At 37.6% G+C, this 18,468-nt stretch overlaps 2 protein-coding genes and 1 long non-coding RNA gene across 8 annotated transcripts; 2 read left to right on the plus strand and 1 right to left on the minus strand.

Annotated features, from left to right (window-relative positions):
* The first annotated feature begins 404 nt into the window (after nt 1-404).
* On the plus strand, nt 405-6,966 carry LOC140827366 (potassium transporter 4-like). 2 transcript variants are annotated; one of them, XM_073190029.1, is made up of 10 exons: nt 405-575; nt 1,170-1,330; nt 1,803-2,043; nt 2,124-2,369; nt 2,944-2,994; nt 3,140-3,400; nt 3,490-3,542; nt 3,963-4,077; nt 4,171-4,425; nt 5,615-6,966. In XM_073190029.1, exons 2-10 carry the CDS (start codon nt 1,178-1,180, stop codon nt 6,700-6,702), a joined length of 2,463 nt encoding a protein of 820 aa, XP_073046130.1. In that variant the 5' UTR covers nt 405-575; nt 1,170-1,177; the 3' UTR covers nt 6,703-6,966. The 2 variants fall into 2 exon arrangements, with proteins under 2 accessions (XP_073046130.1, XP_073046131.1); XM_073190030.1 differs by lacking the exon at nt 405-575 and adding an exon at nt 579-722.
* Nucleotides 6,967-7,683: 717 nt separating this feature from the next.
* LOC140827368 (uncharacterized) lies at nt 7,684-10,717 on the minus strand. 5 transcript variants are annotated; one of them, XR_012116968.1, is made up of 4 exons: nt 9,085-9,692; nt 8,717-8,763; nt 8,485-8,567; nt 7,684-8,132 (listed from the first exon to the last, which is right to left on the minus strand). It is a non-coding gene; the product is annotated as an uncharacterized lncRNA (long non-coding RNA). The 5 variants fall into 5 exon arrangements; XR_012116965.1 differs by lacking the exons at nt 8,717-8,763; nt 9,085-9,692 and adding an exon at nt 9,707-10,717 and having other exon boundaries at nt 7,693-8,132; XR_012116967.1 differs by lacking the exon at nt 9,085-9,692 and having other exon boundaries at nt 7,701-8,132; nt 8,717-9,057.
* Nucleotides 10,718-11,463: 746 nt separating this feature from the next.
* Nucleotides 11,464-15,882, plus strand: LOC140827124 (uncharacterized). Its single transcript, XM_073189732.1, has 4 exons — nt 11,464-11,702; nt 13,049-14,297; nt 14,482-14,736; nt 14,941-15,882. The coding sequence occupies exons 1-4, from the start codon at nt 11,464-11,466 to the stop codon at nt 15,880-15,882; spliced, it is 2,685 nt and encodes an 894-aa protein (XP_073045833.1).
* Nucleotides 15,883-18,468: the final 2,586 nt, after the last annotated feature.

An 18,468-nucleotide genomic window follows, 5' to 3' on the forward strand; every position in this document is an offset into this window, starting at 1 on the left:
CTCCCTTTGTGCAAAAAACCATCAAAATACCAACAAAAGAGTGTATACTTATGTGACCCAAAGCTTATGAATTTTTTTATGGCAAAAAATTCTGCGAGACAGTCTCACGGTCGTATTTTGTGAGATGGATATCTTATTTTGATCTTCCATGAAAAAGTATTATTTTTTATGCTAAGAGTATTATTTTTTTATGATGAATATCGGTAGAGTTGACATATCTTAAAGATAAAGATTCATAAGATCATCTCATAATAGACATAATTTTTTTTACTGGGGATTTTGTGACAATTTAAATATAAAAAGAATTTGACATGGTACGGATGCGTATATTAATTTGACTGGTGGCTGGGTGGGTATTAATTATTATTATACAAACCAAAATGTTTTCATCAACAATCACGTGTGTCTCGCCTCCGTTGCTACGATGTCGCTCTGCATATCAGAGCCGCCAATTATTTTTTGTTTTGGCTAAATTGACCCTAAATTAACGAGGACTACAAGTTCATTCGTTGCTCTGTTTCCATATTAATAATATATCTACATTCATAGTTCTATATCCTGTGTGGAGGTCAAAGGTACGATTTTGCATCTGGGTTTGCTCAAATTTCCACTATTTTCATGGCAATATACGTGGGTTTCGTCGCTGTATTGATTGAGTTCTCTATTGTGATTTTTCTAGATGTTTAGATTTGATTCCAATTTCTCCGATATTGTTTTGTCAGGTGGGCATGCGTGTGTATGCAGACTGGTGTTCATTTTTTGTTCTTTTTGTGAGATCTTTTTTCTGTTATGCTGCTGATTTGGCGATCTCTTGAATTCGAACATCCCAAAGTTGAGACCTTTAGTCACTTGAACGGGGTTTTATTGGTTATAAATCTTCAGAGCTATGTATGGTGGTTCATTCATGTGCTTATATAACTTCTGTATATGAGTAATCTTGGTATTGATTCTTGATTAAAGCGGCCTTTGACCTTTTCTGATCGATTTCCGTTGGTTCAAGCTTGTGATTCCTTGGAATTCACAGGCATGTTTCTAGCTGTGATTAAATCTTTTAAAAATGATGTAGGATGTTTTTTCTTCTCGGTGGTGGGTTTTTTACATGTAACTTCGGCTTTCCCGTTAATATTTTGTGGACTCTCAAAAAGAAGACATTCTTCAAAATTTGACAGGCGATTAGATGAATCAAGTTGACATTGACAATGATGATAGCCCCGGAACACCACCTCCGAGGGCAGCTGGCACTGGTCAACAGTCAGCCCACTTGGGTGGAAGAGATGGGCAAGGTGAACCAGCCCAGACAACTCAGAGCAAAAGAAAGTTAACCTCAAAGGTACAGTAGTTAAATTTATTATAGTTATTTATCTCGAGAAAAAAGGTTTTATGTCGTGTTATTAAGCTGCTACAAGGCATCTTATTTCAGAACCTTTTAGTTAGTTGATAGAGTGTTATGTGGGTATAAAATGAAGGTCCTGTTACTTTATTGAAGTTCTTGGACAATTTTTTAATGATGTCATTGAATTCATATCTTTATATCAGTGGTTATTATTTCTGATCATGTTTCGACATCATGTGTCGGTGCTGATTATTGTCTCTCAAGTTTTTTGACCTCTGGACAGAAAAATAAGAATCAGTCTTCTGGATTTCTAATATTTGTTTGTGGTGACAATGCAACTGAAGCTCTTTGAACCACATGCACAAATTCCCTTGTTTCCCAGAATATGCACTCCAATAAAATAGCTGATTAACTAGTGAATTTTATTGTTGACAACTATGAACTGAAGTGCATATGTTTTTATTTGCAGTTAAGCTTTGCAAACTTTCCTACCTCTTTAGTACTAGCTTATCAAAGCTTTGGTGTGGTTTATGGAGATCTGAGCACGTCACCACTTTATGTATTCAAAAGCATATTTGTTGGGAAGCTGCAAAATCATCAGAATCCAGATGCTATATTTGGCGCATTCTCGTTAATCTTTTGGACTTTAACACTGATACCCTTGCTCAAATATATTTTTATTTTATTGAATGCTGATGATAACGGTGAAGGTATGCTTGATAGGCATTATTAAATTTAAAATCCTGATCGAACTTTGCTGTCAGAAGTGACCAATTATTCAATAAATCAGGTGGGACATTTGCTCTGTATTCCTTGCTTTGTAGGCATGGAAAGTTTGGTTTGCTTCCTAATCAACAAACAGCAGATGAGGAGCTTTCAGCTTACAAATATGGTCCTTTGGGACAATCTTCGACATCTTTGGCACTAAAGAGATTTCTTGAGAGGCACAAAAGGTTGAGGACTGGATTGTTACTTGTCGTTTTACTGGGTGCTGGCATGGTAATAGGTGATGGTGTTGTTACTCCTGCAATGTCAGGTATGATTGGTATGAGATATAGTCTTGGGTTTTCTGGTGTAATCTCCATTATTGACAACTCTGACTCACGGTACAAAATCACATTAATTTGCTAGAAGATATATTTTTTTCTTATGTTTGTCATTTGATGTGATAGTACTTTTTCCTTATTGAATGCATGTGTTTTGCAGTTTACTACATCTATATTTGTCAATATCAATTTTATCTAGCTTTTTGAAATGTATTCACATTTGTTCAACTTGGTCATGAAGTACATGGACTGCACATAACCAACCTTGGCTAGGTAAATGAACCACACTTGCCATTAAGCCTTGATAGATGGACCACTTGTAATGCTAAATTTGACTAAATTGGTACCTTTTGTTTGATCAGTTGTCCTTAGCTTATGCATAAAAGTGTCAATTTCAAGTTTTTAATCCCACTGTTTTTTGTTAAGTTAGCATGTTATTTCATTGTCCAACCCTTTCTGATTTTCAATGTGCTATTTCACTATTGGATGACACACAACTCTTTCCTTATTATTATTATTCAGCTTGCACTTCTTAAATTCCTTGAGTTACTCCTTTTAATGCAGTAATATCATCAATATCAGGGCTTGAAGCTGCTAACACAAAGTTGGACAAGGGTATGTACTGTCTATTATTGTTAATTCTGATTTGGATTGAGTTCTGAATAATTTCTGATTGCCTTAAATTTCAGCTTATAATTATTGTTTTTTTTTTGTCTTAGTTATTGTGCTGAACACTGATTATGCAAATCCTTTCCTCTAGGTGTTACACTATTAATTTCATGCGTTATACTGGTTGGCCTATTTGCTCTGCAGCACTGGGGCACCCATAAGGTCGGTTTTCTGTTTGCTCCAGTAGTTATTCTGTGGTTGCTATCAATTTTTGCGATCGGGCTGTATAATACAATACGCTGGAACCCAAAAATTGTGTATGCTCTTTCTCCACATTACATTATCAAATTCTTTGACCAAACTGGTAAAGATGGATGGATTTCACTTGGTGGGGTCCTCCTTGCTATAACAGGTACATGGACTCTAATTGGATTGTTCCCTCATTCCTGTAGATTGTAGCTTGAATTTTGAATTCAATGGCTCTTCTTTGGGGTGATGTAGGTACTGAAGCGATGTATGCAGATCTTGGCCATTTCACTTCATTTTCGATAAGGGTGAGATAATGTTAATGTAGTTGCTTTGACATTGAGGTTGGAATTTTATTTTTCAAAAAGTGGAAACTCATTGAGATGAAAGTGGATATAATAAGATTGCTGTACCCATAGTTCATGGAAGAAAAATACTTATTTGTTTAATTAAATTCCATGCTGGGTTTTATGTGCCTAGCTATTTCTTCTGCAGCTGTGTTTTGCATTTTCATCTTTTTCTTTTTGAATTGAAAGTGAGAGCATGATTGTTTCTGTGGATGGGTATTAGAATTTGAAGTCCAGTGTATACTGTCATGGTAAGTTGTGGATTCTACCGTTGTTAGTTGAAAGCTTATTTTTTCTCTTTTGTTCATAACTTTACGAGATAATATATTAACTGCCTGTGAGCTTGTTTTTGGTCTTACTGTTTCTTTTTGCCTTATGCAGCTTGCATTTGTGTTTGTTGTATACCCTTGCTTGGTTGTGCAATACATGGGCCAAGCCGCTTATCTCTCAAAACACATTTCTTCAATCCCTACAAGCTTCTATGATTCCATCCCCCGTTAGTTTTCTTTTCATCTAGCTTGACGTATGTATCAGTGTCTAGGTTTAGAGTCAAATTTGTCCTACTTCTGATAGGGGCCTTATTTGGCAGGTGTTGTTTTCTGGCCAATCTTTGTTATTGCGACCCTTGCAGCTATTGTTGCCAGTCAGGCTATAATTTCAGCCACATTCTCTATAGTTAAGCAATGTCATGCACTTGGTTGCTTCCCACGTGTGAAGGTTGTTCACACCTCAAAACAAATTTATGGGCAGATCTATATTCCCGAGATTAACTGGATCATGATGATTCTTACCCTTGCTGTAGCTATTGGATTCCAGGATACAACTACAATTGGGAATGCCTATGGTAAGTCCATGAATGCAGAAACCATTTTTTACGGTGTCACTTTTTTTTGGTATTTTCATAATCAAATCCTTTGTCATTTGCGAATTGATATATGATCATAGATATTGGCAAAATATAGTGACATATCCTGGCCAAGATGTGGATCTGTCGGTGAAGTATTGACTTATAGTACAAAGTCAAAATTTTCCATTGACTTCGTTTGGAATATTCCTTTATACCTTATATGGGAGTTGTCTCCTAATTGCGATTCGCATTCACCCTCGGAGATGGTGGCTCAAATGTCCCACCATTGATGTGATTGCTAAATTAAAGGAGCAAAACTACTTCATTGGAATATTATATATGATTGATTGTGAAATAGCAGAACAGTAATGGTTGTTGCCTTTCTGTTCCCACAAATGATTCATCATTAAGGTCCGAAACAGCATGCAACAGTTTACTCTGTCTTGTGAGGGCGAGAATTGCTACGTGGCATTTGGGACCCTAATTTTGATGTGCACTTTGAATTAGATATCTTGTTGCTTCAGTAATTTCCACAATGAACATAGAGAGCTGAGTTGTAACAATCTCTAGTCTTCAGATGCGTTCTTCTTTTCTTCTTGGTGGGCATGACTTACCACATCAAGTATTCGAAATTTAGATGTCATCTGTAGATAAAGGATAATAATGAACATATTTGAGACTTAATCAATCGTGACTGGATTTTAATTTACAGAGATTGCTTGAAGATTGATTGAGAAGTGCAAAATACCCTTAATATATTTTACCTTCTTGTTACTTGTTGTTTAGAAAGAGTTAATGATACACAAGAGGGCTTCTTGCAGTATTTGAGGTTAGTTGACGATGAAAGGTTTCTCTTGACCCTAGTTGTTTATGTGCAGCAAAGACCAAACCTTGTGATTGTAATCTTCAAAGAAATCGATATCCCAAATGAGAACTTTCAGCATATTCATGTCACATTATTTATGTTTGAAAAGAATCAAAGATTAAGATTGCATCAATTGCAACTAGCAAGTTCGTTTTATCATACATTTGCCAGTTTCATCACAACCCAAAGTGAAATTAGCAAAGAAAGAATAGTTCCCAAATAATTGTCTTGATAACAAAGAATCTCTTTTTACGCCTTTTCTTATTTTGCTACTTCATCAATATTCACCATTCTTGAGGTACTATGACTTACTTTTTCCAGGCCTAGCTGTTATGTCCGTGATGTTTATCACGACTTTTCTCATGGCACTTGTTATGGTTTTTGTCTGGCAAAGGAGTATCATACTCGCCACGGTTTTCCTCCTTTGTTTTTGGATCATGGAAGCTTTTTACCTCTCCGCTGCATACATTAAGGTTCCTCAGGGAGGTTGGGTTTCCCTTGTACTTTCTTTCATCTTTATGTCTATCATGTTTGTCTGGCACTATGGAACACGCAGGAAATACAGTTTTGATCTTCATAACAAGGTGCCTATGAAGTGGATACTTGGACTGGGTCCCAGCCTTGGTATTGTCCGTGTTCCTGGAATGGGCCTCATTTACTCAGAGCTGGCAACAGGAGTCCCGTCAATCTTCTCGCACTTCGTGACGAATCTTCCTGCATTTCATAATGTTTTGGTATTTGTTTGCGTAAAGTATGTTCCAGTCCCCTATGTGTCACCTGAAGAACGCTTTCTCATTGGTCGCATCTGTCCAAGACCATATCGCATGTACCGATGCATTGTCAGGTATGGGTACAAGGACTTGCAAGGAGATGAAGGGGATTTCGAGAATCTGTTGATTCAGAGTATAGCGGAGTTCATTCAAATGGAAGCTGTGGAGCCTCAGTTCTCCACCCCCGACTCTGTGTCTTACGATGGCAGGATGGCAGTCATAAGCTCCCAAACATTTGAATCTTGCTCAGGTCTGATTGTATCTGTGGTTGAGGACTTCGGCATGAGTAATTCCATTCAAAGCAGCAAATCTCTAACTCTTCAAAGCTTAAGATCTGTACATGATGATGAGAACCCACAGATCAGGAGACGCCGGGTGAGGTTCCAAGTACCTCAAAGTCCAGGGATCGATCCTTCAGTGAGAGAAGAACTCCTAGACTTGATCCAGGCAAAAGAAGCTGGCGTTGCATATATAATGGGGCACTCTTACGTAAAAGCCAGGAGGTCTTCCTCATTCTTGAAAAAACTAGTTATTGATTTCGGTTACTCGTTTCTGCGCAAGAATTGCAGGGGTCCTTCGGTTGCTCTCCACATTCCTCACATCAGCCTTATTGAAGTTGGCATGATATATCATGTCTAGAAATCTGTACAATCAATTGGGAATAGATGATGAGAAGTTTCTAAGTTTTTTTTAATCATAAAACCCACGTCGTTAATTAGACATTAAGTCTAAGTTAAGAAAAGGGTTTGTTGTGTTAGGAGTATTTAGCGATGAAAATAATTTGTGAGGTTTTATTTTCTGAGAATTGTGTTAAGATTCAGTGCTGAATATGTGAAATGAGCCATGTTCCATCTGTTTCACCATTTGTATGTGTTAGTATATGCTAACAGTTCTGGCTCTAAATGCTTGTGCTAAATTTCACATGTAATTTCATGTCTGAATTTTACTTACAGGGCCAAGTACGGGAAAATTGCATTGGGTACCGTCGTATAAACTTAAAATTGGACGAAACATTTTGCGGGCAAATAGCATCTAGCAGTGCGTTAGTATTCTATGAAAACCGAAAAAATATATAATCCTTCATATAAACTTGATATATATTTTTTAAAACTTTGGTGTATAACCCACAAATGGGCAAATATCTGATTTTTAAAAAAAGTGTTGGATCAAGAATTTGTATATTTTGGTGGTTAACAAATAATATTAAAGAAAGAATTGATTGAAGAGAAACTAGTACGGTTAACAAAACTCATACGCTTCTAAATTGAATAAATAAGTCTAAAAGATTTCAATTTACCAAATCTTAGTTTATCCAGAATCAGTCTATGTCAGAACACTAAACTGATGTCCACATCAAACAGTTTGAACAAACTAATAGCAACAGTATACTAGCCAAGAGTCCAAGACCGATCACAACAATATATGAACTGTCAGAAAAGCATTGACATAGACTAAAAACAAGCCAACTGACACTTTTGATTGAACAAATCTATTTCTGATAGTATAAATAGAGAAGGAGTTGAATTCAAGAAGAAACCGATCATTCACTGATAAGATTAAGTGTGACGTCCAAAAATTTAGGGACTCGTCCCGTAGCCCCCTAACCCGATCCCCGTCCCGAAGAGAATTGGGAATAAAAAAAGATTCTCGATCCTGTACCCGACAAATATCGAGACCTGAATGTTCGGGATCGGGTCGGGAAGGGAGACAAAATCCTGTTAAATATTTTTTAAAAAATTCATTAACATTATGACATAGTGTGTAGTATGTACATAAGTATTATAAATTAAAGCATATTTCTAATAAATTATAAATAAACCGAAATATAACAATTTCAGAAGTTTATACAGAAACAACGTTGCAGTAAAATACAACACAACGTTCTTGAAAAATAAAATCTAAGCTAGAAGAAACATAAATCTGAATCGAGGAACTAATTAAAACTTTCTCCAATTATGACAACGAGTGTTAGTGGCCCTAGTGTACATCTGCTGGCGAGAATGAGCTCACAACATACATTCCGATCACACCACTAGATATAGTTCCCTAATTGCCATCCTCGCTGGCATCTGCAAGCAAATACAACATCAAAGCAATTATCACTATGTCTGCAAAATCATTTAACAAAAACACATCCATGAATACACACATCCAGTAAGTTTGCTTTGAGAAAGGGGAAATCACAATGGAACGTCTCATATGACTAACTTAGGATATAAACTAATGAAATCACATGCATCTAAAAGTTGATGAAAGAAAATGACAAAATCAGAATTCAATTAAATAACATATGAACAAACAACATACACATTTTGAGTCTTTAGCATCAGGTTTTTAAAGTCAAGATGACTTCATAACATATCATGCCAATCTAAATATAAAAATGTATCCAAGCAAAAAAAAAAAAATTTAAATTCTTACCATTAATCCATTATTCTTCCACCACGAGACCTTTGGAGCTTACATTTGAGGGATGCATTACTTTGTTGTGTGCATGAGGATACCTACAAACAACATATATCATATAAACATAATCTAAAAATATAAAATATCAAAATATATATTACACCAACCTTTTTTTAAAAAAAGAAATATACAAACCACCTACTTACCATTATACAAAACTATAAATATATACCAAGCATGAACTTACTTCGCTCCAACTTACTGAGCCACATTCTTCTCCATGAACATCAATGACTAAATAAAATAGATAATAAAATCATGTGAGCATTTTCACAATTACAAATAGGTGATCGATAATTGAACATAAACATCCATCCAATAGTTGTCACTTCAATGACAAAGACTTTAAAACCAAAGACGTGCTGTTTACTACGAGTTATTATAAATAAATTTAAGTAGATAAAAATCTACCATTTAAATTGATCTTAGGTTATGAAGTAAAATAATAATAATAATAATAATAATAATAATAATAATAATAATAATAATAATAGAATGATAGAAAAGGAGTTTAAGTATTAATAAAAAGTACTAAAATATTAAATATTTACTTACTTGTGACCACTTCTTCACAATTTTTATAAAAATTTAATTCTTCTTCTGTCGATTCTTTGTATAAGTTAATTTCTTTACCTCTAAGTCAATCACTAGTGCACACAAGTGCTTCCACCATTTTGGGATGCAATGATGCCCTAAATGGATCCACGACCCTCCTCCCAAGGCTAAAAGAGTTCTCACTAGCAACAATAGATGAAGGGATTGCAAAAATATCCTTGGCAATTTTTGAAAATACTGGAAATCTTGTTGTATTCCCTTTCCATCACTCCAAAACATCAAATCTTGAGTTCCATTTCACAAAAAGACGCGACAAGTACTTGTCCACTTCATTAGTTATCTATTCTTGATTTTGATATTTTCTTACTTGTGACATTTTCAGATGATAGTTCAATTTAACGGGATCATTCTTATAAATTTCCATCAACTCTCTGTCAACGTCACCATCATCAATCTCGTTAAAAGTATCAAAAGGTGAAATGCCTTTATATGCATGATACAAATCCATTAGACAATTATTTAAACCATCAACAAATGATTGTATTTTAGTAGCATCCAATTTCATATCCCCCAAAATGTATTGCAATCATTTGAAGTTTATAACAATGATCTAGAATATGACCTAGGAAAATAAGCTTGTTCACCTTCTCAAGATCACCACAATACTTCTTGAACTTACTTTCCATTCTCATAGCTATTTCTTGCAATGAAGGATCTATGATGTCAAGCATTGTCTCGTTAATGACGGTCCCCATTGAAACTATTTCCTCCCAAATCAAAGTTGATGTAGTTGTCTTGCTAGCACTAAGTTGCAATGTAGTATCATAAAACCTCTTGAAAAAATTGACAAAGACTTGTGCTTTTTCCCAATCCTTTTCGTTGGGAGGCCCCACTCTCTTTTTCTTCTCCGAGCCATCAATCTCCTCAAAATTTTCAGCAAATTGTGCATTCTCTGTCATCCTTCCAAACATTTTCTTAAACTTTTATGCAAGAGAAAGCATTTTATAGGTGGAATTCCACCTTGTAGGCACATCTATTGGAACGGTTGACATTTTATCCATCTTCAATAGGATAGCACACTCCCTAAATTGGTCCAACCTTGCCCCAGAAGAGTGAATATATTTCACACAGTTTCTAATAGACTCAACTAACTCATTAAAAAACTTCAATCCACTCTTGAAAATTATATTTATAATATGACAACAACATCTCAAATGCAAGTACTTACCATCAAATAACAGAGTGCCCATTTCCTTTTGTCTTTTTCTCATGTACTCCACTGCTTTATCATTCGTGCTAGCATTATCAACTGTTAAGTAAAAACTTTGTCTATCCCCCAATCACTCAAACATGTCTCTAAAACATTGACGATGTCATATCCTCTGTGAGAGGTGATCTTGGTGAAATTTATTATTCGCTTATGCAATTTCCAATCATCATCCAAGAAATGAGCAGTGATTATCATATAGTTGATATTTTGAATCGAGGTCCAAGTATCAGTCGTGATACTTACCCTTTGATCACGGATGACACTCTTTATCTTAGCCACTTCCACATCATATAAATCCCACACAAGAGATGCAATTTTCTTTCGGCTAAGTATCTTGAATTGGGGTTGAGCCTCCTTCATCATCTCTATACCCTGCCCCTTCCACTACCCTAAACGGCATCTCATCTTTAACAACAAATGCAACAACCTTAATCCACTATATGTATCCATGTTCACCTAATCAATAATAAAAGAAAAAGATTAGTTGTCTATAAATGTATTCATAAGTTCTAGTGCATTAAAAAAGAAATATTTGAACAAAGTAAACCAATCAAACAATTCAAATAATTCTAATGCACAATTAGAAATAAATCATTCAAAAGCTTCCCCGATTTCTACTAATCTCTAACTTAACAAAATTTCAATTAATATCACAATTCTAAATACACATCTATAAAAAACATAAAATATGACAAATGAAATCACTTGCACACATTGTGGCAAGCTTAAGTTTGCCATAATACACTTAAGATAAGCATTGTAAACAATTCAAAATGGAAAATATAAAACAATATCAAGAACCCAACTAAAATCCTACAGATTACGAAAAATCTTCCAGGTAATTCATTCGAGATTTCCTGTTTACACAGAAACAAGAAGAACTCCCCACAATCCACCCAACACAGTTACTTTTTGTTTTTATAATTTTTGCTGCAAGCTTATGAAGAAAAAAATGAAAGATATTTAGAGAATCTGAGAACTTCGAATACATGATAATGCTTACAAAAAATCAAAGAAAAACTAAAAAAAAACAAGCAAGAATTCACGAGGAAGACAGCCAAGACTCACGCAAAAAACAGGGCTAGTGTAATCGGCTCAAGGCTGCTCAAATGGAGCAAGGTTCTCTGATTCAGGCCGCTACAGGAGACGTCTGGACCTCAGCTGTAACCCACAGCGGTCGAGCACCGATTCACGACGACGTGACAGTCGGATTCAGGAGAAGGAAGAGTGGCGGTGGGTTGGGTTTAGGGCTCTTAGAAAGAATGGTGCATACCTATATGTATTTGTGTGAAAGCCTGAAACGAAATGAAAATATGAAATTGGATAGGGTCCACAAGCAGGAACCCTTGTACTGAAAGTGGGGATTTCTTATTTCTTTTAAATCTAATAAAAAAATTATTAATATATTCGTGTCGGGTCGGGAATCCCGTCGGGTATATCCTATATTCCCGTTTCTTTTCCCGATTCTGAGCGGATCGAGAAAATTTCGGGTTGGGCCCAGGACGGATGTAGAGGCCCGAAATTCGTACTTGAAAAATTGCGGAAAAATTTAATATTTTCTTTTAAAATAAGTAATATGCCTCATTCATAAATTAAACTGATAAAAGGTTTAATGTTCAACATAGCAGCGGAAGTAAATGTCGGTTTTGAAACAACAAATTTAAAATAAGCAATCGGGATAAAAATGTTTGATCATAAAAATGGTAAATGAACTGAAGCATGAGGTCCTCGGGTTCCTACTACTGCCGACCCAATATGGCTCACAGGTCCCCGCCCTCAGTCCCGACCTCATTAGTACCTACAACAATCAAGTCTAGTGAGTCCAAAGACTCAACATGTATATATCGTAAATAACAAGTAATTATAATAAAATCGCATGAAAAGTAAAAATATCATGAGTCTGGCGTAACGTGAAAATATCTTGTCATGTATAATTATAAATACGTGCATAACTGAACTGAAAATCATAAGTGAAATGTTGCTCGATAGAGCCCTGTCATTAAATAGCATATACTAATTTTCTGTTGAGAATATGTACTACGTAAGTGGCCCATAACGTGAAATGAATCGTCTGATCAGACTAAATCACAGTATACTGGGCAGTAGAGATCATCACAGCCCTTGGACTGGATATCTGTACCCATACATGAACATGAACTGAACCGGTCAGTGACCACCGGATGAAGTAATAATCACATGATAAGCTGCAATCCTATGAACGTGAAGTGGCCACAAGCAATATCGCATATATCTCAAAAATGACATTTTATATTTTTATTCACGTAATATAATTAAATGCCCTGTATTATTTTACCGAATGGGTTGGATCGTTCCCAGGCTTGCTGCGACCTAATTCTAACATGAAAAATATGCAACTAAACTTATCTTCACTAACACTTCAAAATCGACCCAAAAATATTAAGATTAAAATATCTCAATAATCCCCAAAAATATTAAGATTAAAATATCCCAATAATCTTTTATTTCTAATATATATATATATATATATATATATATATATATATATATGATTTGTAGCCATAATATTAGCCATAATTTTAGTTTGTAAAGATTATAAATATTACCTACGGGTGAATGAATAAGAGCAAGGAATACCAATTCTATCATGGTATGAGAGCCCTAGCAGCCTAGCAAGCTCTTACCAATTTTTTTCCTCCTTTTCGATTTCTTCAGCTATCATACTCAGCCTCTTTCTCCGATTCTTCTCATCATGGCCGACGATGGCAAAATCGATCCCAACTCTCCCTATTATCTTGGGTCTGGAGATCAACCTGGAAATATGATCAACCACGTGATCCTCTCTATTGAAAATTATATTGCCTGGGCTCGTGCAATTAAGCTGTCTTTGAAAGCTCGTCGAAAGTTTGTGTTTGTTGATGGGACAATCACCAAACCGACGGAGAAGAAGAAACAACTCGATTGGGACACTGTCAATTCTATGCTTGTCTCATGGATCACGCGGACTCTTGATCCGAAATTGGCCGCCTCCATTCCTTTTCATGATGAAGCAAAACGCCTTTGGGATTATCTTGAGAAGCGTTTTTGCGTGGCCAACGGTCCTCGTCTTCAACAATTGAGGGTCGATATTACCAACTGTAGGCAAATTTCGAATATGTCTATTGATGATTATTATACTCTTTTGATGGGATTGTATGATGAATTGGATCGTCTCAAGCCTCTCCATGCGTGTGAATGTGGTAATTGTACCTGTGATGTTGCTGGTCGATTCGCTGTGGATCGGGATGAGGAGAAACTCCATCAATTTCTCATTGGCATTAACGATGAGTTATATTCAACGGTACGCTCGAATTTGTTGTCCACCTCTCCTTTACCTGATCTCGATCGTGTGTATCAAGCATGCCTACAGGAAGAAAAGTCTCGGGGTATTGCTCGAGATAGAGCGGACAAGGAGGAAATCCATGCGTTTGCTCTCCAAACTGCACAACCCAAGGCTCGTTTTACCCGTCTTGATAAATCCAAATTGTATTGCTCTGGTTGTAAGCGACCGGGTCATGATAACGATTCTTGTTTCAAAATTCATGGATATCCGGATTGGTGGGAAGATCGGAACCGTGGAGTCCAAGGCCGTGCACGGCCCAACGCACAACCACCTCTTGCGGCTCCTCCAAATGCTCCTCGTGGTCGACCTAAAGCCGCGGCTGCCATGGTCGTTACTTCCAATGATGTGACAGGTGGGGGGAGCGTTTCAGTGGATTCATCTCATGAGTCTCCTGGCCTCTCTATGCATGATTTAAAACCGGAACAGGTTCAGCTTTTATTAAATATGATAAATACTCGCCAGCATGATCAGATGATGGGTGAGCTCTCTTCCTTTTCGTGGATTATTGATACTGGTGCTTCTCACCATGTTACTGGCATTGAATCATGTTTGATAGAGACTCATCATATTCCACAATGTTCTGTTGGGTTACCTAACGGGCGCATGCCATTGCTACTAAGGCTGGCCGCGTTTTGTTGACTGATGGGTTGATACTTGAGAATGTTTTATTTGTACCACAGTTCCATTTCAACTTAATCTCGGTGTCACAACTAATTGATGATTCTAATGTATTTTACAATTCACTGCTTCTTTATGTGCTATACAGGACCTATGCTCGGGGAGTGTGATTGGAGCCGGTGAACGTAAGGATGGACTCTATTATTTTCGGCGGATTCCTACGGTGTGTGTGGTAACGGTTCAAGAGATTTCGGATTTTGAGTTGTGGCATCGTCGTCTGGGGCATCCGTCAGATAGAGTAGTCAAGTTAGTTCCGGCTATTTCTTCCAGTACATCTAGAAAGAAATTGAATAAAGCATGTGATGTTTGTCCTCAAGCAAAACATAAACGTGATAGTTTCCCTGTTAGTGATAGTAAAGCCAGCCGAATTTTTGAACTCATTCACTGTGATTTATGAGGCCCGAACACTACATCCTCTTCATGTGGAGCATATTATTTTTTGACTTTGGTGGATGATTTTTCAAGAGCTGTATGGGTTTATTTATTGCGTTCAAAAACACAAGTTTATCAAGTTTTTTGTTTGTTTCTTTCTATGATTGCCCGCCAGTTTGAAACACATGTCAAATTAATACGCAGTGACAATGGTACGGAGTTTAAATGTATGTTGGATTATTTTGATACACATGACATTATTTTTCAAACATCTTGCGTTGGGACTCCTCAACAAAATGGTCGTGTGGAACGCAAACATCAACATATTCTTAATGTGGGTCGTGCTTTGATGTTTCAAGGAAATCTTCCTTTTACCTTTTGGGGGGAATGTGTGCTTGGTGCGGTGTATCTCATTAACAGAACTCAGTCTGGCTTGCTCCAAAATAAAACTCCTTTTGAAATTATTTTTGGCAAGGCACCCGATTTTGATGAACTTAAGGTTTTTGGTTGTTTAGCTTTTGCACACAATCAAAAGGCCAAAGGTAATAAATTTGCTCCTCGAAGTAGGAAGTGTATTTTTATTGGTTATCCACATGGGAAGAAAGGGTGGAAACTGTATGACATTCAGACATGTGACATCTTTGTTTCCAGATATGTAAAGTTTCATGAAAATGAATTTCCCTACCAGACTGTCTCTACTTCTCAAGTGCCTGCTTCTTCCTCGTCGCCGCCTGATTCTAATGTGGGGATTGATGTTGCTCTTTTGGATGACTTGGAGTCTGTTTTGGTTGATGACCCCACAGCCCCTGCGATTGGGACTGATACTGTATTGGAACCCACATTGCCTCCCGTGCCCCCTGCACTTTCGTCTCCTCCTGCATGTGCTGATGCCTTGGGGCGTGGGTTGCGGGATAAGCGTCCCTCTGTTCTTCTTCGTGACTTTGTTACCCACACTGTTCAAACTTCGAGTCCATCTGAGTGTTCACCGTCCTCTACTAGCTCCTCAGGTACTTCTTATCCTATAGCACATTATGTGAATTGTAATAAGTTTTCTCCACGACACCGTGCTTTCCTTGGAGCTATCACTGAGGGCATTGATCCGCGTTCTTTTAAATAAGCTATGCAACATGAATGTTGGCGCGAGGCTATGCAGAAAGAAATTGCTGCTTTAGAATCTAATGGCACTTGGGAAATGACCGCTTTGCCTCCTCATAAAAAGGCTCTTGGTTCTAAATGGGTATACAAAATTAAATACCATGCAGATGGGCAAATAGAGCGTCTTAAGGCCCGTCTGGTTGTTTTCCGCAATCGTCAAGTTGAGGGGTTGATTATAACGAAACTTTTGCTCCAGTTGCGAAAATGGTCACTGTTCGTGCCTTCTTAGCAGTTGCAGCGGTAAAGAATTGGGCTTTGCATCAGATGGAAGTTCTTAATGCGTTTCTGCATGGTGATCTTGATGAAGAAGTTTACATGAAACTTCCTCCTGGCTTCAACGTTTGCACTCCTGGCTTAGTGTGTCGTCTTAAGAAGTCTTTGTATGGTCTACGACAGGCTCCGCGGTGTTGGTTTGCTAAGCTAGCTGCTTCTTTGAAGACCTATGGTTTCCTTCAATCTTATTCAGATTATTCTCTGTTTACTCTACATCAGGGATCGGTTCAACTTAATGTTCTTGTGTATGTTGATGATCTCATCATTTCTGGTAATGATGTTTCCGCTATTGACCATTTCAAGGCATATTTGCATGAGTGTTTCCATATGAAAGATTTGGGTGTCCTAAAGTATTTTCTTGGTATTGAGGTTGCTCATAATTCAGAGGTCATATTCTCGTGTCAACGAAAATACACTCTTGATATTATTGCTGAAACTGGCTTATTGGGGTCACGTCCCGTTGGCTTTCCAATCGAGCAGAATCACACATTGGCTCTCGCCAAAGGCCTTTTGCTCGCCGATCCTGACCGGTATAGACGACTTGTGGGTCGTCTCATTTACTTATCCTCCACCCGTCCTGATTTGGTTTATACAGTTCATATCTTGGCTCAGTTTATGCAACACCCTCGTCAGGATCATTGGGATGCGGCGCTCCGTACGGTCCGTTACTTAAAAGGGTGTCCTGGTCAAGGCATTCTTCTTCGCACCGATTTTGAGTTATCTCTAACAGGTTGGTGTGATTCAGATTGGGCTACGTGTCCTTTGACTAGACGGTCTCTTACTTGTTGGATAGTGTTTCTCGGATCTTCTCCGATTTCTTGGAAAACAAAGAAACAACATACGGTGTCCCGGTCATCTGCAGAAGCCGAGTATCGCTCCATGGCCGCAGTCACTTCAGAGTTGAAATGGCTCAAAGCTTTGCTTTCAAGTTTGGGTGTCACGCATTCGCCAGCCATGCGCTTATACTGTGATAGTCACTCGGAACTCTACATTGCTCAAAATCCCGTCTTTCATGAGCGTACAAAGCATATTGAAGTTGATTGTCATTATGTCCGTGATGCTATCCGCGACGGTATTATTTCTACGTATCATGTGTCTACTGAGGATCAGCTTGCCGACATATTCACCAAGGCTCTTGGCTAGCGCCAGTTCTTGTATCTACTTGGCAAGTTGGGCATTTGTGATCTTCAGGCTCCAACTTGAGGGGGGGTATTAAGATTAAAATATCCCAATAATCTTTTATTTCTAGAATATATATATTCTGTATATATATATATCTGATTTGTAGCCATAATATTAGCCATATCTCTTTGTAGCCATAATATTAGCCATAATTTTAGTTTGTAAAGGTTATATATATTACCTACGGGTGAATGAATAAGAGCAAGGAATTCTATCAAAAAACTAGACAATTACGCCCAACTAACTTAGTATTCAACCATGGCTTCGTACCAACCCAAACCAACCTCGAAACATCGCTTAGCCATGGTTAAAATTATCTTAAAATACTGGAAAACATAACCATAGGGCTGTAATATACGAAAATTGCGCAATGGAGGCCAAAATCATGAAACGCTTTTTCGAGAGTCACTTTGGCACATTGCACCGTAAATTCTCGTACGACCTCTAAACTTAACCGAATCACAAACGGCCAAAAACATGACCTTCCTAACTTGATGAGGTACTGTCCAGTCCAAGGTCATAGGCTAAAAGACAACCAAGTACTCAACGAGCTTCTGAACTGAAGCACAACTTGCTGTGACAAAAATACAGCAGCAGCGCTTGCGCTTGCATGCGTTGTTTGCGAGGCTAATGGCCATTGGGGCTTGAACCACCAACCAGAGCCAATTTCCAACATCCTAAGGTATGGCTTGAACCATGGCTAAGGGCCCTAGGCCAGACACAATCCAAGCAACACCAGCAACATCACCACGCTTCAAACAGAGAACCAACATGCGCGCGTGGGACGTCTCGCTCGTTCTTGTCGTCATGCATCATTTCAGTGACCATTTGATTGACCATGGCATGATCTAGACATCGTAAGATATTGTATAAACCATGGCTAAGAGCTAAAAAGCCAACCAAGATCCAAGCAACACCACAAAACCGAACACCAACTCACACACCAAAAAACCAGAAAGATGAAACCGATGGGGGCTGTTCTTGTTTATTTTTAAAACCGATGGGAACGTGAACCAAGCCATGAAAGGGCACCTTGGTCACATCCTAGACATATCAAGGAAGGGTTCCAACCATGGTTACAGGCCCAAGAGCC

This window comes from Primulina eburnea, chromosome 3 (genome assembly GCF_022965805.1).
Source record: "Primulina eburnea isolate SZY01 chromosome 3, ASM2296580v1, whole genome shotgun sequence".
NCBI classification, from domain to species: Eukaryota; Viridiplantae; Streptophyta; class Magnoliopsida; order Lamiales; family Gesneriaceae; genus Primulina; species Primulina eburnea.